Source organism: Microcaecilia unicolor, chromosome 11, assembly GCF_901765095.1.
Source record: "Microcaecilia unicolor chromosome 11, aMicUni1.1, whole genome shotgun sequence".
Taxonomy (NCBI): Eukaryota; Metazoa; Chordata; class Amphibia; order Gymnophiona; family Siphonopidae; genus Microcaecilia; species Microcaecilia unicolor.
Genome location: NC_044041.1, coordinates 189,014,374 through 189,037,970, shown reverse-complemented (window position 1 = coordinate 189,037,970; position 23,597 = coordinate 189,014,374). Strand labels below are relative to the sequence as shown.

The 23,597-nt window shown below is 46.7% G+C and overlaps 1 protein-coding gene across 1 annotated transcript in view; it reads left to right on the top strand.

Annotated features, from left to right (window-relative positions):
• Positions 1 to 23,167, top strand: part of PTPRU (protein tyrosine phosphatase receptor type U) — a 559,392-nt gene extending 536,225 nt beyond the window's left edge. Inside the window, exons 27-30 of the mRNA XM_030217348.1 lie at positions 10,164 to 10,289; positions 13,898 to 14,055; positions 19,876 to 20,011; positions 21,431 to 23,167. Of these exons, the coding sequence (XP_030073208.1) occupies positions 10,164 to 10,289; positions 13,898 to 14,055; positions 19,876 to 20,011; positions 21,431 to 21,493 (483 nt within the window). The 3' untranslated portion in view covers positions 21,494 to 23,167. The remainder of the gene's footprint in view (positions 1 to 10,163; positions 10,290 to 13,897; positions 14,056 to 19,875; positions 20,012 to 21,430) is intronic.
• Positions 23,168 to 23,597: the final 430 nt, after the last annotated feature.

Sequence of the window (23,597 nt, the reverse complement as noted above, 5' to 3'; positions counted from 1 at the left end):
CCTTTGCACTTAGGGAAGTGGAGATTGAGGAAAGTTCGGGATGATCTTTTAGCGTTTCTGGGAGGCAGGTCTATTAAGTCAGACATGTATGCAGGGGCTTCACCGTGAATAATTTTGTGAACTAAGGTGCATACTTTGAAGGTGATAGGTTCCTTGAGTGGGATCAAAGCCCTACTGCACTAACCATCAGGCTACTCCTCCACTCCACTAAAAGGAATACCGCAGGAAGAACCTAATTGCTGCATGTCGGTTGCAGAAAGATTCTCGTTTGCTAAATTCAAACAGACCGAGTCTCTTCTCAACCCCTCTCCACAATTTAAATTCTTTGGAGATGCCTTGAAATGTTGTCGAGCTTAGTATAATATATTTGTAGTTTAATCCAAAGGGTTCATCAATCATGCACCCTCCCCTCCTTCCCATCCCCCTCCATGCAGCTGTGGAGGGGAGTTGAAGGGCGCTCACCGCTTGACCCTTGCCCGGTGGAAAGAAATTTTCATCTTCAGATTACAGTATCGAGTGGCTTGGCTTTGTGCAGCGTGCCAAGATTTATAGCTCCTATTAATAAGCAATTATCTCTCAAATACATTTATCACCCACTTCTGTTAAGACCTCTGGGTGACCAGATATGTTAAATGTACTGTTAAAAGGGCAATGACAAACACCATCTATTTAGTCTGACTGAGGCTTCCATGTCTGATGTCGTATGAAAGCAAATAACCATGTGACCCCCCCCCCCCCCTAAATTGCTCCTATAGATCAGCTGTTGTCTTCTTCTATGAAAACATAGTACCATGATCCTCTCACACTGTCTTAACTCCCTCTCCGTCATCTTTCTACCTGTCTCTCTCTTTCATGCTCTTTGAGCCTTTTCCCCTCCTTGTCCTTCCATTTTCCTTCCCTGCCTCCTGGTCCTCTCACAGGGCTCAGTTCCTCCAGCTTCCAGATTAAGAGAAGTTTCCAGCAGTTGTTACCAAGTAAAGATAATCGCATACTGGGGAGTTAAAAAGCTAACAGCTCGAAGAGTGAGGAGAGCTGAATAACTAGACCCCCCCCCCCCCCTCCATACACACTTCCTGTGGGAGTTTTAGGCTGGAGTCTGCTTTTAATTATGCAATTATTGAACTCAGTCACTGACGCCCTCCATCTGCCTGTTTTTGAGTATGGAGGATGCAAATTTGCTTTGCTGATATTGCCAGTGTGCGGGGTTGGGCGGAGGGAGGATACTGAGCTTGCTCCTATGAGGTCATCTAGTGTGAAGAAACCATCACCACATTGTCTCATGTAGGGTTACCATACGTCCGGATTTACCCGGACATGGCCTCTTTTTGAGGACATGTCCGGGCATCCGGATGGATTTGGCCAGCCTGCCCGTTTGTCCAGATTTCTGAACAAACGGGCTGGCTGGCGGAGGCGGGAGCGGAGGTGGGCGCGGGACTCCCTTCCCCTCCCCTTACGCTACTATCCCTGGTGGTCTAGAGGTACCTCTTCGCTCTTCGGGGCAGGAAAGAAAGAGCCCCCTCTTTCCTGCCCGGAGCGCTGCTGCTAGCTGCCCTGCTGCATCCTGTGTGAGTCCGGCTCTCGGCGTTTCAAAATGGCCGCCAAGAGTTGAAGTCTCGCACAGGATGCAGCAGGGCAGCTAGCAGCAGCGCTCCGGGCAGGGAAGAGGGGGCTCATTCTTTCCTGCCCCGAGCGAAGAGGTACCTCTAGACCACCAGGGATAGTAGCGTAAGGGGAGGGGAGGTGACAGGGGGGAGGGAAGGTGATGGGGGGAAGAGGGGGCGACCGGGGGCGATAGCGTGAAAGGGGCGGGGTGATGACGTGAAGGGGGCGGGGTGAGGGCATGAAGGGGTGGGGCGAGGGCGTGAAATGGGTGGGGCAAGTGTCCTCTTTTTATGAGGACAAAAAATGGTAACCCTAGTCTCATGTAAATACACTGAAAAGCACTTGCATGGCTCAGTTCAATAGATCAATGCTTTTCCACCCAGTCCACGGGACACACCCAGCTCATTTGTGTTTTCAGGATATCCTCCATGACTATGTACAAGATAAATTTGTGTGCTCTGCCTCCTTGGTATGCAAATCTATCTCATATATATGCATGATGGATATCCTCAAAACATAAGAGTAGAAACACTGGTCAGACCAACGATCCATCTAGCCCAGTATCCTGTTTTTCCAAACAGTGGCCAAGCCAGGTCACAAGTACCTGGCAGAAACCCAATTAGCAGCAACATTCCATGCTACCAGACCTGGGGCAAGCAGTTGCTTCCCCATGTCTAGGGTTACCATATGTCCGGATTTACCCGGACATGTCCTCTTTTTGAGGGCATGTCCGGGCAACCGGGCGGGTTTCGCCAATCTGCCTTTTTGTCCGGATTTCTGGACAAACGGGCAGGCTGGTGGGCGGACGGCCCGCCCGCCAGCCTGTCCGTTTGTCCAGAAATCTGGGCAAACAGGCAGATTGCTAGCCTCCCCTCCCCTTACTTACTAGTGCCCTGGTGGTCTAGTGACCTCTTCCGCCTTTGGGGCAGGAAAGAGCCCCCTCTTTCCTGCCCGGAGCGCTGCCCTGCGTTCATCCTTCCTGTTGGTGGTCCTTGGCGCTGATTCAAAATGGCCACCGAGAGTTGAAGTGACCTCGTGAGACTTCAACTCTTGGCGGCCATTTTGAATCGGCGCCGAGGATCACCAACAGGAAGGATGCATGCAGGGCAGTGCTCCAGGCAGGAAAGAGGGGGCTCTTTCCTGCCCCGAAGAGGTCACTAGACCACCAGGGCAGTAGTAAGGTAAGGGGAAGGGGGCAACGGGGTATGTGACAGGGGGGAGGGGAAAATGTGACGGAGCGAGGGTGTGAAAGGGGGAGGGCGGGGTGTGGTGGGGCGGGGCACGTGTCCTCCTTTTGGGGGGGGGGGACAAAATATGGTAACCCTACCCATGTCTGTCTCAATAGCAAACATGCATGGGGGAAGCAACTGAGGACTGGGTTGAGAAGCACTTCCATGGGCAGTAGTGGTGACTTGTGGTATTACTACTACTACTACTTGACATTTCTATAGTGCTACTAGGGTTACGCAGCGCTGTACAATATAATAAAAGAGGGCAGTCCCTGCTCAAAGGAGCTTACAATCTAAAGGACGAAATGACAAGTTGGGGTAATCTAGGTTTCTTGAATAGTGGTTAGGTGCCAAAGGCGACACTGAAGAGATGGGCTTTGAGCAAGGATTTGAAGATGGGGCAGGGAAGGGGCCTGGCGTATGGGCTCAGGGAGTTTATTCTGAAACTATTACAAGAAAGACCGAGCAGAACCAAATCCTGGCCATCTTAGTGGCAGCAGTAGAGGGGCAACCACAGGTGGACATACCATAGAGCCAGTATTTACAGCTGCTGGTGGTGGATGAAGCTGTGGCCAGAGTTATGGGCCATGATACAAGGTTCTGCAGCAGTAAGGTTAAGGATAGTATATATGATGTACCGCCTTTCTGTGGTACAACCAAAATGGTTTGCGTTGAATGAATTCTTTCAAAAAGGCGGTAAATAAATCCTAATAAATAAATATACAGGTACTTTCTCTGTCCCTAGTGGGCTCACGATTTAAATTTTGTACCTGAAGCAAAGGAGGGTTAAATGACTTGCTCAGGGTCACACAGAGCTGTAGTGGGAATCAAACCCAGTTTCCTTGGTTCCCTGGCTATTCCTTCACTGTAATGGCCAGGCTAGGATCTATTAAAATATGGAGAAATATCCTCAGGCACTTTTGAATGAAAGTTTCTGATGTCAGGATCCCAGCACTAGTTCCCAGTGAACTGGAAAAGAATGGAGACGGGAAGAAATATTGGGCCAAACCCCGCCACCCCTCCCTAAAAACAAAACAAAACATTCTATTCTCTCTGCAGACTTAAGGGGAGGAAAAAACTCCAGAGAAAAGCAAAGCTGAATTAGGGTGATGACAGCTGCCAGTCAGATTTGCTTTTTCCCTAATACTTGCATTTCGAAGGCTAAAATGATTCAGGGAGCATGGAGCCCCCTGTGTCTCAGTTGCTGCCTCTCTCTCCCATTCACGTCACTCAGCCTGTCCTTGTTTTCTGAAACGCACAGTCTTTCAATGGCCGTGAGAGACTGTCGTTATTCCCCTGAAATTTTATCTAATTGGTACATTGCAAAATGTTCTGGGATAACAGTCAAAGATACTGTTCTTTGCGATTTATCTTGCATTCTATCATAATTGTACATTTTTATTTTTAAAACCCAGAATGACTGAGGGGCCCTTTTTCTAAGCCGCGTAAGCCTGCACGGTCCCAACACGCACCAATTCAGAGTTACCACCCGGCTACCGCGTGGCCTGGGCGGCAATTTACGCACACCAGAAAATAATTTTTATTTTGTGGCGTACGGCACTACCGGCCAGTAGAAGGCTTTTGACACGTGTAGACCATTACTGCCCAGTTAGCTCGTGAGACCTTACCACTAAATCAATGGCTGGTGGTAAGGTCTGAGACCCAAAATGGAGGTGCGTCAATTTTCATTTTGCCGCACGTCCATTTTTGGTTTAAAAAAAAAGGCATTTTTACAGGTTGCGCTGAAAAGTGGATCTGCGCGCGTCCAAAACACGCGCTTACACTACCGCAGGCCATTTTTCAGTGCACCTTAGTAAAAGGACTGCTCGATCCTACCTTAATCTGCATTATCCAAGCTGCAAGTCTGTAAAATGTAAACTGCTCTTTTCATCTACTTTCTCCTACGTCAACCCAAAATCTTGGAACACTCTACCTAGGCAACTAAAAGTGATTGACGACCACCAGATAGTCAAGAAATCCTTAAAAACATTTTTATTTGAGAAAGCTTATTCCCCACTTAATGCTAAGCCTTCATCTTCCTCATGTTGACTATACCCGTTTAGCCACCGACTACTTCCACCTAGTAAAGTATCCTTGTATTATTGTCTTGTTCTTTCCAGACCTTCTTACTTTTGTGCCACTACCCTCTATGCATTGTAATCCTTTGTAATTTTGTAAGCCATATTGTACTCGCTATAGTGGGAAAATGTGGGGTATAAATGTACCAAAAAATAAATAAATAAAAATCCCCAGATTTTCAGCGGCACATAACCAGGACAATGTGCAGGACGTCAGAAACAGAACGAAGCCTTTGCAGGAAGAAGAGGACCTCGGCTGGCGGGGATTGGGGTCCCCTGCCAGCAAAGGTAGCCCACAGCGATGGCGGGGGAGGGTCGGCAGCGGGAGGGGGGGTTGAGAGGGTCGTCAGCAGGGGTCGTTAAAGTTGGCGGCGGGGGAGGTCGGCAATGGCGCTGGGGTTCGGCGGCGCTGGGGGGGGGGGCTAAAATGTGCCCCCCCTTACCTCGGGCTCTGGACCCACCTCCAGCTGAAGTCTGGCTAAGCCCCTGCTAACCGGTAAGTTAGGACAGCAGAAAGGCTGTCCCATTTATCCAAGCACCGATCTGAATAACTTCCAGCGGCTGGCCAAGACCTGGATATTTAATGCCTGTTCTCGAATTAGGCCCTGATGCAGCCCTTTAGCACTACGGAATGACATGGTCTGAATATTGGCCCTGAAAGTAGTCTACTGAGTTGTCTTCCTCTCTGGTTGTTTGCCACTGGTTGCCGATGGAATTTCAGATTAAATTTAAGATGCTGCTGTTGATAAGGAAAACTTTTGAAGAGAGGATGCTCCTTATTATTTTTTCTGCAGCTCATAAAGTTTATAGCTGCTCAGGTCAGAAGGGAGTTGGATGCTGACAATGTCCGTCCTTCTAAAAGGTGCACTTTGAAGAGACCAGAAGCTGTGCCTTCTCTATAGCAGGCCCAAGAGAATGGAATCTACTGCCAGTGCAGAGTGGAACACAGGATGCCATTACTTCTTTTAAGAGGCTACTGAGTAGAGTACAAGTGCTGCCCAATTTCTTGGTTGCGTGTAGGTTGGGTTGTGCCTATGTTTTCCAGCAACTGATTTTGGGCATGAAGAGTGGTTTATGTATTATTTTAGTATTTTCTTAGGGGGTCTTTTACTAAAGCTTAGCTCGAGTTATCTACAGCAGGGCCGGTTTTATTCCTATGGGCCCTGCTGCAGATAACTCGAATTAAGCTTTAGTAAAAGACCCCCTAAGTCTTATAATTTTACTGATATGTATATAATGGCTCCATAAGTTGACTGTATGCTTGTTTTATTATCATTACCGTATTTTTCGGACTATAAGACGCACTTTTTTCCCCCAAAATTTGGGAGGAAAATGGGGGGTGCGTCTTATAGTCCGAAGGTAGCGTTTTTTGACCTCCGTTCCGTACTTACAGGATTCCATGTTCCCTGGTGGTCTAGTGACGTCGGGGCAGGAAAGAGCCCCCTCTTTCCTGCCCATCGCGCTGCTCTCCGTGCTTCTCAATGCTTTCCGACGGTCTCGGCGAGATTCAAAATGGCCGCCGAGATTCTCGGCGGCCATTTTGAATCTCGCCGAGACCGTCGGAAAGCATTGAGAAGCACGGAGAGCAGCGCGATGGGCAGGAAAGAGGGGGCTCTTTCCTGCCCCGACGTCACTAGACCACCAGGGAACACGGAATCCTGTAAGTACGGGACGGAGGTCCAAAACCCGGACAAGACGCACCGGAGCACCTAGGTTTTAGAGGAGGGAAAGAGGAAATTTTTTTTTTCCTATTTCCCTCCTCTAAAACCTAGGTGCGTCTTATGGTCCGGTGCGTCTTATAGTCCGAAAAATACGGTACTAGCCGTTGAGCCCGTAAAAACGGGCTAGTAAAGGAAGGGGGGGTTTGATAGCCCCCCCCCCCCCCGGATAGGTCGCCGCCGCCACCGCCCCTCCCCCCCGGAGTCCCCTCCACCCGGGCCGGGTACCTGGCTTCACTATTCAAACCGCCGGAACGCAGCACACAGCTCATCTGAGCTGCCGTCGGCCTTCCTTTTTCTCTGCGTGTGTTCCGCCCTCGTGTAACGTAACGTCGGCGAGGGCGGGACACAGGCAGGTAAGGAAGGCCAACGGCAGCTCAGATGAGCTGTGTGCTGCGTTCCGGCGGTTTGAATAGTGAAGCCAGGTACCCGGCCCGGGTGGAGGGTGGGTGGGGGGAGCGGTAGCGGCAACTCTGGGGGGGGGGGGAGCGGTGGCGACGGCGGTTCCCTCCCTCGCAGGTACGCAAGTTCCCTCTCTGTCACGCCCCATCATCACGTATTGACGCGGGGCGGGACAGAGAGGGTCTCTACTGCGCATTTGCGAGTGAGTACGCCTCTTGCCATTTATATGTTTGATGTTTGGTTGTAATCTGCTTTGGTATAGGGTTGAAAATAAATAAAGAAATAAATGGATCGATAAATATAGATTTTCTTACGTAAATCGATCCTAGCCAGACCACTTCTCCCCACTATTGTCTTCCTCTCACTGCCTTCTTTATTTTCCTCAAGCTTGTTTGTCGGATCATGCTGGGCTTTGATATCTTTTTCTCCGAGTCTAGTGAGTCACGTACTTCTTCCAGCATCCAGGCCCTCCTCCTTTTCCTCTCATTTGTTTATTGGGATTTATTAACCGCCTTTATGAAGAGATTCACCCAAGGCGGTGTACAGCAGGTCCAGTTTAACATAAAACTTAAAATTTTGTTAACAGCACAACAATAGTAAAATAACCAAGAATAAACATAAATACAATAAATGAGGTAAACCTGAAAACAGTAAATTTAAACCTAATAATAGAACTACTGTGAAACAGTATCAAAAATATACACATATAATACAATATTAGCATAACACTGCATTGCTCAAAAAGTGCATCCTATTGCTCAAATAAAGCACTGCATTATTCAAATAGTGGGCAAATCACTTAACCCTCCATTGCCCCATGTAAGCCGCATTGAGCCTGCCATGAGTGGGAAAGCGCAGGGTACAAATGTAACAAAAATAAAATAGATACTATTGGAGATTCTACATGGAATGTTGCTACTATTGGAGATTCTACATGGAATGTTGCTATTCCACTAGCAACATTCCATGTAGAAGGCAGCCACATTGGTGATCTGCAAGGGCCAACTTCTACATGGAATGTTGCTAGTGGAATAGCAACATTCCATGTAGAATCTCAAACAGTAGCAACAGTGGAGGAGTGGCCTAGTGGTTAGGGTGGTGGACTTTGGTCCTGGGGAACTGAGGAACTGAGCTCGATTCCCACTTCAGGCACAGGCAGCTCCTTGTGACTCTGGGCAAGTCACTTAACCCTCCATTGCCCCATGTAAGCCGCATTGAGCCTGCCATGAGTGGGAAAGCGCAGGGTACAAATGTAACAAAAATAAAATAGATACTATTGGAGATTCTACATGGAATGTTGCTACTATTGGAGATTCTACATGGAATGTTGCTGTTCCACTAGCAACATTCCATGTAGAAGGCTGCGCAGGCTTCTGTTTCTGTGAGTCTGACATCCTGCACGTACGTGCAGGACGTCAGACTCACAGAAGCAGAAGCCTGCGCAGCCACATTGGTGATCTGCAAGGGCCGACTTCTACATGGAATGTTGCTAGTGGAATAGCAACATTCCATGTAGAATCTCAAACAATAGCAACAGTGGAGGAGTGGCCTAGTGGTTAGGGTGGTGGACTTTGGTCCTGAGGAACTGAGTTCAATTCCCACTTCAGGCACAGGCAGCTCCTTGTGACTCTGGGCAAGTCACTTAACCCTCCATTGCCACATTGAGCCTGCCATGAGTGGGAAAGCGCAGGGTACAAATGTAACAAATAAAAAAATAAATAGAGCAATTGTATTGCTCAAATAATGCACCCTATTGCACGAATAATGTTCTGTATTATTTATTTATTTATTGCATTTGTATCCCACATTTTCCCACCTATTTGCAGGCTCAGTGTGGCTTACATTGTTCCGTAATGGCGATCGCCATTTCCGGAATGATAAATACAGAGTTATATTGCATTAAGGTTCATAGGTGACAAAGAGGGGGCTAATCGAACGGGGGCGCCCATCTCTGAGGGCCCCATCTCATTTTTCCCCTTGGCCCTTCCTTATCATTCGTTGCCAGAGAATGTGACAAAGGCAGTTAGCTTAGCGGAGTGTCATGTGCTGCAACACTCACTCACAGGCCCGCAGCCACTCAAATAGTGCGCCCTATTGCTCAAATAGTGAGCACTATTGTTCATTTCACATGCCATTTCAAATTAATGCACATCCCTAAATAATTCCCAAATGTCTGGCCACTAATTTTTGTAACAATCCAAACATCTACCAAAGCTAATGAGGCTGCTATTTAAACATCTGGCCTTGCAAGCCCATTAACTATGGCCGATCCATGTAGGAAACCCTAGCCTTCTTGGAAGCCAGATATTTCTATAACGCAATATCATCTTTCTGTATTTATATGCAACGTTTTCTAAAATACATTTGTAATTTTTTTGTTTTATATAGGGTATCTTACATTTGGTAATTTTCTACTGCTAATCATTTCTGTAGCACTACTAGACATACGCAGCACTGTACATATTATGTGCAGGTGCTTTCTCTGCCCCCAGAGGGCCCACAAGCTAAGTTTTTAAACCTAAGTCTGTACCTGAGGCAATGGAGGGTTAAGTGACTTGCCCAAGGTCACAAGGAGTTGCAGTGGGAATAAAACCCTGCTGCATTGACCATTAGGCTACTCCACCACAATAGGAGTGGAGGAGTGGCCTAGTGGTTAAAGCACCGGTCTTGCAATCCAGAGGTGGCCAGTTCAAATTCCGCTTCTGCTCCTTGTGATCTTGGGCAAGTCACTTAACCCTCCATTGCCTCAGGTACAAACTTAGATTGTGAGCCCTCCTGGGACAGGGAAATATCCAGAGTACCTGAATGTAACTCACCTTGAGCTACTACTGAAAAAGGTGTGAGCAAATCTAAATAAATAAAAAAATTTTATTGACAGTCTGGTTCACTATGGTTTTCTCCAATTCTGTATCTGTGAGAAAAGACTTTGTCGAATTAAGCCCTAAATGGGAAAAGAGATCTCAGCATATCTGACCCAATTACTGTAACTTCCACTGTACCCAGAGAGTTATTATAGGAGATGACAAGATGTTGCATGATATCGTCTTTAGTGGAAGTAGGTCATGTCATATCTAGAAATAGTTCAGCGAGCGAAACTTTAAGCGTCTCTGTTTGTGTTTATTTTTTTGCCTTAGCCCTGTGTACAGTACTGGCCTGAGCCAGGGCTCCAGCAATATGGCCCCATGGAGGTGGAGTTTGTTTCACGATCAACGGATGAAGACTTGATTACCCGCCTCTTCCAGGTCCAAAATATCACAAGGGTAAGAGAGAATGCATGGAGGAGCACAATCTCAACTAGCAGGCGCCAAGAAGGATAAAGCATCAAAGGAGCTTTTATTCAGAAATATAAAAACAATCCATATGCAGCCCAGATTATACTAAAGCTACAATGATATCCACTTAGTCCTTTGTTCCACACATTTCAATAGAAGCCCAACATGTTTCGCCACTGATGTCTGCTTCAGGAACAAATAGAAAAGCAATGGTCAGTTGTTTGATTATATGTTGTGTGTACAGCCTAGGACAAGGGGACATTGCCAACAGAAAAGGAAAACAAAACACATGGGCTGGGTGTAACAGGGCCTTAAGTGGCAGAATAGCTCTTCCTAGAACATGACTGTCTTCCAACTTGAAAATCGCAGGATTAAGGCTGACTTGTGCAATGTGGCAATTAACACTGGAAAGAACCTTGTCATTTGACAAGCACATTGGTTCTCTAGGGCAGAGAATGAGATAGTAGTTGGTACTGGTGGGCAGACTGGATAGGCCGTATGGTCTTTATTTGCCATTTACTATGGGGTCAGTATTTTTAGAGAGTTTAGCCAGCCACCAATATTCAATGGGCATTTAACCGGTTAGTGCTGCTGAATATCTCCGCTAACCGGGCATTCCCTATCCGGTTATGTAAAGGGTGGTTTAGAGGCAGAGCCAGCACTCGTGGTGACATTCAGTCTGCTAACCAGCTAAGTAAGCTCATAATGGAGCGCTGTGCTAGCGGCAGGGACTGTTTTTGCCGCACGCTGAAGCCCTTTTTACCTCAGCGGGTTAAAAGGCTGAAAAAAGACATCACCATGCGGGGAGGGGGGGCACTTACCACCACCTCCCGTTGAGGTGGCGGTAAGGGCTCCCAGGCTAACCCAGCTCTAACCGGGTAGCATGCGGTACTGCTTGATTACCGCTGGGTAACCCCCTGCGGAAATATTTTTTGAATATTTCTGCTAGTGCCGGAAATTCCGCGTAGTGGGGATGGAATTGCTGCCGGCGCCTGCGTTGGGCCAGCGGTAGCTCCAGATTGGTGTGCGGTAAGCCCACGGTGGACTTACTGCCACTTAGTAAAAGGGATCCAAAGTTAGGTCAGAAAAATAGGCGAAATGTTAGCCGGTCCCTGGTTAACTTCTGGAGCTGCACATATCCCGGCATTGAATACCCGGGTGTAGTTCAGTCCGCGGCTGGGAGCAACAGTAATCGCAACCGCAGTGGGCTGAATATTACTCCCTATCAAAACAAATATAAACACATACCTTGCTGATATTAAAATTCTATAATTAAAAGAGCCCTTCTTTTTACCTACAGTACACACAAAAGGAAATAATTGTAGATTGGGCTAATAAATGATTTGGAATAAACCGAAACATCAGAAAAACATAAAAATGAATATTTATACATATATATATATATATACAGACTGATGTTCAGTGCAAATTATGTGGTTGCTGGTCGCCGGCAGGGAGGAGACAGCCCCAAAACGTATTCGTTTAGCAGCGATATTGAAACGGCAAACAGATCATTCTGGCTCAGTCATCTGTCAGCATTTTTGTCCAGCACTTTGCCTATACAGCTGGGGGTTCTCAGCCCAGTCCTGGGGACACACCCAGCCAGTCAGGTTATCAGGATACCTGGATAATGGAGTGGAGGAGTGGCCTAGTGGTTAAAGCACCAGTCTTGCAATCCAGAGGTGGCAGGTTCAAATCCCACCGCTGTTCCTTGTGATCTTGGGCAAGTCACTTAACCCTCCATTGCCTCAGGTACAAACTTAGATTGTGAGCCCTCCTGGGACAGAGAACTATCCAGAGTACCAGAATGTAACTCACCTTGAGATTCTACATGGAATGTTGCTACTATAGGAGATTCTACATGGAATGTTAATGTTGCTATTCCTCTAGCAACATTCCATGTAGAAGCCTGCCCTTGCAGATCAGCACCGCGGCCGCGCAGGCTTCTGTTTCTGTGAGTCTGACGTCCTGCACATACGTGCAGGACATCAGACTCACAGAAACAGAAGCCTGCGCAGCCGCATTGCTGATCTGCAAGGGCAGGCTTCTATATGGAATGTTACTAGTGGAGGAGTAGCCTAGTGGTTAGTGCAGTGGAACATGGAATGTTGCTACTATTTGAGATTCTACACAGAATGTTGTGAGTGGCCTAGTGGTTAGAGCACTGGTCTTGCAATCCAGAGGTGGCCGGTTCAAATCCCACCGCTGTTCCTTGTGATCTTGGGCAAGTCACTTAACCCTCCATTGCCTCAGGTACAAACTTAGATTGTGAGCCCTCCTGGGACAGAGAAATATTCAGTGTACCTAAATGTAACTCACCTTGAGCTACTACTGAAAAAGGTGTGAGCAAAATCTAAGTCTTAATGTAAAAAAAAAAAAAAAGTGAATGTATATTAAAAATAAAAAGTAGGTGTGGGATGAAGCGAGGAGAATAAGACATACAGAACTGGTCAAAGTGGTCGCCACGTTGAACTCCTGTCTAACCAAGCCACCTTGATATTTTTATTATCTGGATGTAGTGGCTGGAATTTTAATGCTTTAGGTTCTGCTAAGAGTGGAAGGAATTATTAGATGGCTGTCGGACAGGCGTTGAACACCACTTATCTCTCAGCAAATAATTGATTGTTTCTACCCCCCCCCCCCCCCCCCCCCACTTGCCTTTTAAACATCAGTCTTAAAGTAAATTAATCAATCATCCCAGAGCATCTTATTCTGTCCCTCACTTCTTGTATTTAAGCTGCCCTACTAAATTATTATTATTTATTTAGATTTTGCTCACACCTTTTTCAGTAGTAGCTCAAGGGGAGTCACATTCAGGTACTCTGGATATTTCTCTGTCCCAGGAGGGCTCACAATCTAAGTTTGTACCAGAGGCAATGGAGGGTTAAGAGGCTTGCCCAAGATCACAAGGAGCAGCAGTGGGATTTGAACTGGCCACCTCTGGATTGCAAGACCAGTGCACTAACCACTAGGCCACTCCTCCACTAGTAACATTCCATATAGAAGCCTGCCCTTGAAGATCAGCAATGCGGCCGCGCAGGCTTCTGTTTCTGTGAGTCTGACGTCCTGCACGTACATGCAGGATGTCAGACTCACAGAAACAGAAGTCTGCGTGGCCGCTTTGCTGATCTGCAAGGGCAGCCTTCTACATGGAATGTTGCTAGTGGAAAAGCAACATTAACATGCCATGTAGAATCTCAAGGTGAGTTACATTCAGGTACTCTGGATATTTCTCTGTCCCAGGAAGGCTCACAATCTAAGTTTATACCTGAGGCAATGGAGGGTTAAGTGACTTGCCCAAGATCACAAGGAGCAGCAGCGGGATTTGAACCAGCCACCTCTGGATTGCAAGACCAGTGCTTTAACCACTAGGCCACTCCTGTCAGTCTGTCTATTTTTATTCATTTTAATTACTGTAGATGCCCAGCATTTCCTATCGCTGTTCCTTTGAATGGATGTAGAGGTAACAAAAAGGTTTTATTCAAAACTCAGTCACCCATGAGATCCCTGGAGCTCGCGTCTATGATGCCCAGCTCACTCAAACCAGCAGATTATGACTACAGGGGGCAAGAGTCTAAAACAGTGCCATCTTGTAGTTGCAGGAGGGACATCTGATGATCCGCCATTTCCAGTACCTGAGGTGGTCAGCGTATAGGGACACACCGGACTCCAAGAAATCTTTCCTTCATCTGCTGGCACAAGTGCAAAAGTGGCAGGAGGAAAGTGGCGAAGGAAGGACAATCGTTCACTGTTTGTAAGTACTTGGGAATGCGGGTCGAAGGTTCTCGCTCGTGGGAAGGCTCTGCCACGGACAACTTCCGCTAGTTTACTCTTGTAGCAAGGTTATGATGGATCTACGCACCTCTCTCATTCTATCTTTTGCGGACATGTTGTTCACTTTCTCATCGTTCACAGCCCCGACCTCAAGATCTTTCTGATTCTCCTCGTCAGTTCCGCGCCCCCCCCCCCCCCCTCTCCTGTAAAGGAGTTGTGACTAAACTTTGTACGGCAAGTGATACTTTTTATTGGATCAAAAAACAAATTGCTGTTAAATCCTGAGTTTCGAAGGTCCTCTCTCCAGACATGACACATACACTCCTCTCATAAAGATGTTGCTACGGCTTAGCGTAAGCTTAATCAAACATTTGTAGCCCGTTTAACCATTAGCTCAAGGTGAATTACAAGACTAGGTTAAAAATGTGTAAAATTAAAATTTGGAGCTCCCCACTGCTTCCCCAACAGTCATGGAGGGGCATAATTGAACGAAAACGCCTATCTCCATGGGCGTTTATCTCCAAGAACGGGTCCGTGAAGGGGTGGACCGAACCGTATTTTGGGAAAAAATAGACGCTCATGTTTTATTCAACAATGTGTGAGCTGGGCGTTTTTGTTTTTCAGCGATAATGGAAAATGAAAGCGCCCAGCTCAAAAACGAATAAATCCAAGGCATTTGTTTGTGGGAGGGGCCAGGATTCGTAGTGCACTGGTCCCCCTCACATGCCAGGACACCAACCGGGCACCCTAGGGGGCACTTTTACAAAAACAAAAAAGAAAGGTAAAAGAGCTCCCAGGTGCATAGCCCCCCAAATCCCCCTCAAAACCCACCGCCCACAAGTCTACACCATTACTATAGCCCTAAGGGGTGAAGGGGGGCACCTACATGTGGGTACAGTGGGTTTGGGGGGGGGGTTGGACGACTAATAAGCATTAAGCAGCACAATTGTAACAGGTAGGGGGGATGGGCCTGGGTCCACCTGCCTGAAGTCCACTGCACCCCCTAACAACTCCTCCAGTGACCTGCATACTGCTGCCAGGGAGGTGGGTATGACATTTGAGGGTGAAAATAAAAAGTTGAGAAACTTCATTTTTTGTGGTGGGAGGGGGTTAGTGACCACTGGGGGAGTCAGGGGAGGTCATCCCCGATTCCCTCCAGTGGTCATCTGGTCATTTAGGGCACTTTTTGGGGCCTTATTCGTGAAAAAACAGGGTCCAGGAAAAGTGTCCTAAATTCTAGCTAAAAACGCATACTTTTTTCCCATTATCGGTGAAATGCGCCCATCTCTGTTCGGCAGATAACCACGCCCCAGTTCCGCCTTCGCCACACCTCTGACACGCCCCCATCAACTTTGTCCGCATCTGCGACGGATTGCAGTTGAAAACGTCCAAAAATCGGCTTTCGATTATACCGCTTTATTCGTTTTTGTGAGATAAACGTCCATCTCCCGATTTAGGTCGGAACTTGAGCGTTTTTCTCATTCGATTATAAGCAGGATAGTGTGCTATACAAATCAAAGGAAATATTGTAAAAAAAAATGTAACAAACAACCCGCAGGTAATGCTCCCACCAGCAGCGGCTGGAAATTGATTTCTTTCCTCCAGGTTCAGGACCCTTGAGCAACTGAGTACACTGCGGTTCAATACACGTTATATATCTTAATTTTGTACTACTTAGTAAGCCACTGTTGTGCAATTTTCTGTAGTACATGGAGGCAACAGAAAATTCCACTTAAATTATATTATTTTTAAGTTAATGCCCCCAATCAGAAATACCATGCCACTGCTTCTTTACATAAACTACAATATGCTTGACTTGGATGAAAAAGCTGCAAAGCAATGAGGCCCTTTAATCATTTGATGGATTTTAACCCCCAGATTTTATATGTGGCAGCCAGATTTGGGTGCCCATATTTTGGCGTGTGCTCCCGAGATACGTGCACAACTTAACTGGCTAACGAGCTGTTAACCGTCAACATTGGATGCTAACAACCAGGGACGGCCTCAGGTGGCACTCCGGGAGCAGCATCTCCCCCCTTCCTTCCTCCACCCCCATTCCCCGATTTTTACCTCCTTGTCACGTTTTATAAAAGCCAGCGGCGGCAGCAACAGCGTTTCTCATATGCTGCCCTGCCGCCGGCACCCGCCTATTTCTTTTACTGTGGATGCCTCTCTGATGTAACTTCCTGTTTCCTCAGAGGGGGCCGCAGTAGAGAAGAGGCTGGTGGCAGGGCAGCGTGTGGGAATCACTGCCACCGCCGCCGACTTTTAAAAAATCTAAAAAGAAGGTAAAATTGGAGAACGGGATGGAGGAAGGAAGGGAGACATGCCAGAACTTGGCCCGGGAGGGGGGAATGGCAGCAGCATCTTGTCTTTGGCCGCCCCTGCTAACAACCAGTTGTTGACGTTAATTGGCACTAATTAGGATTTCTGCGTGGATCTGGCTGCATGTTGTTCTATAACCTTTGTGCCTGAATCCCATAGGGGCCGTTTTACTAAGAAGCGGTAGGGCTAATGCGCAGGTAACATGCGCGTTCTGATTCCGGTGGTAGAAAATCATTTTCTATTTTCTACCGTGGGGGAGGGGGGGACATTCCCAGCGGTAATCGTCAGCGTGGCCACATTGGCGCTCGCTGCGTGATTACTGCGCATGTAGTGCGTGAGCCTTTACTGCTAGGTCAATGGCTGCCTTTCAGTTTAACGTACGGCCATATACTGCCCCATTGGGAAAATGCCTTTTTCCCCCAGCCACGGTAAAAAAAAAAATGGCCCAGCGCCCGCCAAAAACAAGCGCCCACACTACCGCAGTCCACTTTTTACCGCGACTTAGTAAAAGGACCCCATGGCTTGCAACCAAAAGGAGGCGTGGCCTTTCAAAACATTGTGCGCAGTGTTAAAAATAATGGGTCAGTGCGCCCAACTTTGGCACCAGGATTTACATCAGGTTTCGGCAGGCATGTCTGGTGCCCCTCCCCCCACCATTTTTTCTGGTCTCCAAGCTCACTTGGACCACAATGCTATGACTTTTTTCATTTATAACTTCCTGGTGCTATATCCCCTACTTTTATATCTCATTCCCAACTCTCGCAATTAATTCAGCCACTGCAGCAGCAGCAGCCCCAGCCCCGAAGGAGAGAGCACTGGCCAGGGAACTGAACCCCGGACCTTTGTATGATGATACGAGCGATCCCCTGAACCCTGGGTCTGCCCAGTGCCACAGAGAAGTTCCAGATGCTATAGTAGCCACGTTCAAAGCCCCTGAAGGGGTGAAAGTGATGCCAGTTAAGCTCAGAATGCCTAACTGCCCCAGGCTCTTGAAGGAACCATGGTCTGGCCTCCAATTAAAAATGTCTGTGGCAGGGCTATATGGGAAGATGGGGGAGAAAGGAAGGAAAGATTAAATATTAGGGAAATAAAAGTTCTGCATAGTTGCATATGAATGCAGCACTGTATGCCCTGCAAGCTGCATTTGAAACCTAAAAAAGAAGAAAGAAAACTTCCAGGTTAGAGAAGAGACGGCTGAGGGGAGACATGATAGAGGTATATAAAATAATGAGTGGAGTGGAACAGGTGGATGTGAAGCGTCTGTTCACGCTTTCCAAAAATACTAGGACTAGGGGGCATGCGATGAAACTACAGTGTAGTAAATTTAAAACAAATCGGGAGAAAATGTTTCTTCACCCAACGCATAATTAAACTCTGGAATTCGTTGCCGGAGAACGTGATGAAGGCGATTAGCTTGGCAGAGTTTAAAAAGGGGTTGGACGGTTTCCTAAAGGACAAGTCCATAGACCGCTACTAAATGGACTTGGGGAAAAATCCACAATTTCGGGAGTAACTTGTATAAAATGTTTGTACGTTTGGGTAGCTTGCCAGGTGCCCTTGACCTGGATTGGCCGCTGTCGTGGACAGGATGCTGGACTCGATGGACCTTTGGTCTTTTCCCAGTATGGCATTACTTATGTACTTATGTCCTCTACTTGGTTCACTTTTATTACATAGAGCAGTGATTTAACCTATTGTGATGTCATAGTGGCTCATTCCACCAATAAGAGACAACCTCATTAGTGATGTCACAATGGCTTGATTGTATAGAATGTTTGTACGTTTGGGAAGCTCGCCAGGTGCCCTTGACCTGGATTGGCCGCTGTCGTGGACAGGATGCTGGACTCGATGGACCTGTGGTCTTTTCCCAGTATGGCATTACTTATGTACTTATGAGGAGGGGGAGAGGAAGGAGGGTCAACCAACATGATCCTACAGACTTTATCTGCCCTCATCTATTATGTTACTGTGTTACATAGTTAATGGTAACAGGAAGCTTTTTGGAATTTTTCAAAAAGCAACATTTTGATCACAACATGCTATAGGCCAGTGTCCTGGAGGCACCCCAGCCAGTCAGGTTTTGGGGATATCCACAATGAATATTCATGAGAGAGATCTGCATGCCGTGGAGGCAGTGCATGCAAATATCTCTTAAGAATATTCAGTGTGGATATCCTGAAAACCTGACTGGCTGGGGTGCTTCCAGGATCAGGATTGGGAACCACTGCTAGGGTGTGTGTGCATCTGAATTACGCTGACATGGGGAGGCGAGGACGAAAAGCTTCGTACAACCAGCCTAGAATCAAGTGGTCCATGTCAGGTCTCGGTTTAATAACCACGCGCTTCACCCTGCTCTCTACCTAAACGCCTGTTCCCCCCCTCCCCACCATTTTCTACACACACAAGCACGCCCCCACCCAGCAACATAATGAGATGTCAGCTCCTTCAAGACAGCAGGGCATCTCTCTAAATCAGAAATTAATTACAGCCCTGTCTGTCTTAATTATTCCAAGGATAATTTCAGATCATCCTTCTGCTGCATTGTTTTTCCACTTCTTTCCACCTCTGCAGCAAGAGATGGATGGGTTCATTTACAGAGTTGAACTGGGATCTTTTCTGCAGCAATGCATAAAGTGCGCCGGAGCCAAAGCCACTGTACGAGTGAGAACCAGTGCTTCATCCACTGGTTCCAGTTTCATGGCAGACAGTACATGCTTTTCTCTCTAGTAGGGTAATCATGATCTGTTTGTATGGGGGGGGGGGGGGGTTCCTTTTTTAAGAATAAAATACTTCTGAGAAGGTTTTCTAGACAGGTTTTCTAGCCATCAGATGCATGTCCTGGCATGTGAGGGGGACCAGTGCACTACAAATGCTGGCTCCTCCCACAACCAAATGCCTTGGATATCGCCGGGTTGGAGATCGCCGGCATTTTTTTCCATTATCGCTGAAAAACAAGACCGGCCATCTCAAACCCGGCGAACTCTTTCATTTGGCCGGGCTAAACCGTATTATCGAAAAGAAAAAGATGGCCGGCCATCTTTTTCGATAATATGGTTCCGGCCAGCTGTAGCACCGCCGCCAAAATAGTTCGATTATGCCCCTCCACGTCATCTATGTGATACTTTGTTCCATACTTTGTATTATCTCTGTGATACTTTGTACCATACTTTGTAAGCCGCACTGAACCGGCTATCGAGCGGGAAAGAGCGGGGTAGAAATGCCACAAATAATTTTTTAAAAAATAGGTTTCAACGTTCCAGACAAGCGTGAGAGTTATGCGTGAGCCGGGCGATGAAAGGTTGATCTCTCCGCCCGAAGAAACCCACAAAGTCTGAACTTGAAACATAGCTTATGGGCTCAAACCCTTCTGAGTGTTAAAGGATGGGGAAGAAGAGGGAATCACTGCTGGGGTTATTTGGTCCTGTCTACCTCTTCCCCCCCCCCTGAGGTTTTCATTCTTCTTCTTTCTTGTCAGGAACGGGGGTGGCCGCAGTGGCACGTTCTGTGCCTGCGCCATGATCCTGGAGATGATCGGGTGCCACGACATGGTGGATGTTTTCTTTGCGGCTAAAACGCTCCGTAACTACAAGCCAAATATGGTGGAGACTTTGGTAAGCACTGCCTCTCGCTAGCCGGGTGGAAGCTATGTTTTTCTTCTTTAACAAAAGTGGAGCGGTTTTACTTTATTCGTTTGCCCCCTTCGGCTTGGGTTCTGGTTTTCTTTCTCTTTTCACCGTGATCGTCCTACTTTTTCTTAGTTAAATCAGAACTTCAAGTCCATGCATGCAATGGGGTAAAGCCCGGCACCGAATCTGTCCTGAGAAAATGGAGCCAATATGACATGGCAAAGGGCATATTTCACAGCCATTACAAGCAGTGCAGGGTAATTACTGAAGACAAAAGGTTATCAATAGAAATCAAACAAAATAAAACATGGAAAAGAAAATAAGATGATACCTTTTTTATTGGACATAACTTAATACATTTCTTGATTAGCTTTCGAAGGTTGCCCTTCTTCGTCAGATCGGAAATAAGCAAATGTGCTAGCTGACACCCCCATCCTCCCACCCTGTCAGACTGTCATAGTAATGCTTGAATGTTTTCACTTATATACACTGTCAGCTAGCACATTTGCTTATTTCCGATCTGAGGAAGAAGGGCAACCTTCGAAAGCTAATCAAGAAATGTATTAAGTTATGTCCAATAAAAAAGGTATCATCTTATTTTCTTTTCCATGTTTTATTTTGTTTGATTTCTATTGATAACCTTAAGAGTGGACTAACACAGCTACCACACTTCTCTACTGAAGACAAAAGAAAAGGCTGAATCTCCTGAGAAGTGCTCCAGTGCTGAAGTATATTACAGCGTATGGCATTGCTGTATTATAGAACAGAGGTAGTATTTTCCTAACAAATTTTTCTCCCGTTTATTTGAGGGTTTTTTTTTTCCTCTCTTTATTAACTACACTACATCAGTACTCCAACCCATCCACCACAATTGACTTAACATGCCAACAGGGGCGGCCCAAGGCAATCTTCCTTCCGAGGCAGGGATGAGCTGCTGCCCGCGCCTGTACTCGCTCTCGGTCTAACATCTCACCTTTCCTCCTCAACCCTCTTCCCCGTGTTTACCTTATTTTTTTTCTTTTACAAAAGGCGGCAGCGGCAGCGATTCCCATAGGCTGACTTGCCGCGGAGCTGCCGGCCTCTTCGCTCTACTGCGTTCCGCCTGTGAGGAAACAGGAAGTTACATCAAGATGCGGGCCGCGGTAGGGAGAAGAAGCCAGTACTGGCGGCAGGGCAGCCTATGAGAATCACTGCCACTGCCAGCCTTTTGGAAATGAAAAAAGAAAATAGGGTTGAGGAGGGAAGGGGAGAGTGGCCGCTCCATGGCCCCCGCCTCAGTTGGCCTAATGATAGGGCTGCCTCTGCATGCCAAAGCCATATCCTGAGCCTGCAGGGTCGTACTCTGTATCCACTGTGCAATGGGTGTAGCATGTCAGTGATGCCTTCCTTGCTTTGTCTCTCTAGGAACAATACCACTTCTGCTACGACACAGCCCTGGAGTACCTGGAGTCGTTGGAGACCAGATAGCACTGGCCAAGTCAGGCGGAACAATGCATACGTACGGTCGTGCCAAACATGCCTAGTCTACTTGGACTACAAGCTTAAAGCTTACTGTGGATAAGAAAATTAAATGGATGCTTAAAAAAAACAACACGTGAAACCTACAGCAAAAAAGGAAGGCAGTGGCCCGCAGCGTTTGCTGGATCAGTAGTCATTCCCAGTATATTTTTTTTCCCCGCAATGCTCTTGCTTGGACAAAATACGGTTTGGAGGCGGGTCACTGGGCAACCTACTCCTCTGGCCGTATTCCTGTTGACTTGCCAATGGGCATTGCCAAAACAGAACCCTTCTCCTCAGTCTGCTCCTTCGAGACCTGCGCACAGAAGGTCCTCAGTGATCTGAATGACAGGGGACCTTACTGCCTGCGAAATACGGCATTTCCCTTTATCCTGCCCCAGGCAAGCAGCTCTACCCCTGCAGCAATCTCACAGGGCTTCAAAGGGAAACTGCAGCTGTAAATATCCAAGGGTTTCATCTTGAGTGAACCACTGTGCCATAAAACCTTCAGGAGCCAATTTTGGATTTCCTCTCTCTGAAAACTGCCCTGTCATGCAGTGGAGTGACAGGAGTTACCAGTTTCAGCTGGTCACGATCACCTGCTTAAACCTTAGCCAGCACTATCTTGTCAAGCGAGGGCCGTGACAATCTTAGTCCCCGGATGCTGGAGAAAACAAAATGCCAAGGTAGATTTGAATCAGGACTCGTAAGAGCTGAGCACAAGTCATTCCTGGAGAGAGAGAGCATATAGGGCTGAAGTTACCCATTTCTGTGACTATGGGGAAAACGCTGATAAAATGCATTTATTGTCACTTAATAATAAAGTTTGAACAAAGTGCTAGAATACATCCACTGGTGAAAATAAAAATGTAAAAACAAAACCCATAATTCCATATTTTGCATATGGCAGCTTCACTGGGCATTTTAAGCAGCTTGAAAGTTGCAGCGAGGGCTGGAAGATCGCATTCGGAAGCAGGAGGGAGAGTGAAGTGTCTGAAATTTGTCTTGCTAACCTAATGCTTGCACCGATCCTACAAGGTGCATAAAGATATGGGTGATAGGAATAGATTAAAAAAAAGAGGGTTTCTCATAAGCAAGTGTCAACTACAGGAAGCCCAACTGCCCTAGATTGATTTATTTATTTATTTATTTTAAGATTGTGGTATTTTTATGGGTGCCCTTAGAGGGCTGGAAACCATTTTTGTATGTAGGAATGAAGACCTAAAGTTACTGGCATGTTTTGAAGCTGGGAAGGAAGTTGTTCGAGACAAGTAGGAAAAAAAAAACTGGTTAACTGGAATTACTATGCTGTCATGCTAATAATGATTTGCCAGCCTGCATAATAGATTGAAAAGCACTTAAGCTAGGATTCTAATGATCTGGCAAAAATAAAAATCTCAATGTAACAGAACCTTGGATGTACAAAAAAAGAGTTTAATTTATATTACTCATGGGAAGGAAATAAGAGTTTTAATACAGTTGAACTTTGTATGTTGTATATTTGCGATAAACTGACCGATTTATTACAACCAAAATGCAAAATGTGTCTGTCAGCTAAAAGTTATATGTTAGGATCGCCAAAATTTTGATTCTGCTCATAAGATGCCAAGAAATTCATGGAATAAAGATCAGAAGCAACTTTGATTTCTCAGAGAGCGTTCTTGATCAGAGAAGTAGTACCTGTCCGTCAACTGAAAAAAAAAAAACTATGCAACGGGGGGGGGGGGGGGGGGGGGGGGGATAGGGATCTGAACTTCATATGGCTGGCCAGGGGTGTGCCTGGCAAGCGTTCACTGCTTTTTAGGCCCGGTCACAGGCACATCACTTTTAGAAGAAGGTTGTTCCTGAACAGGGTACGTTCGGAGCCACAGTCAGCAATGAACAGATAAACCCTACACAGTTGAGGCAACAGCTCCAAGCAAAAGTGAAACCCCCCCCCCCCCCCCAATACAATACTAATACAATGCCAATAACTGATACTGAACATTAGAGCAAGATGAATGAAATGAATGAATGAACTGCTCAGCTAACAGAGAAAATTATGAAGAGTTCTTTGATTCAAGAAAAGTGTCCA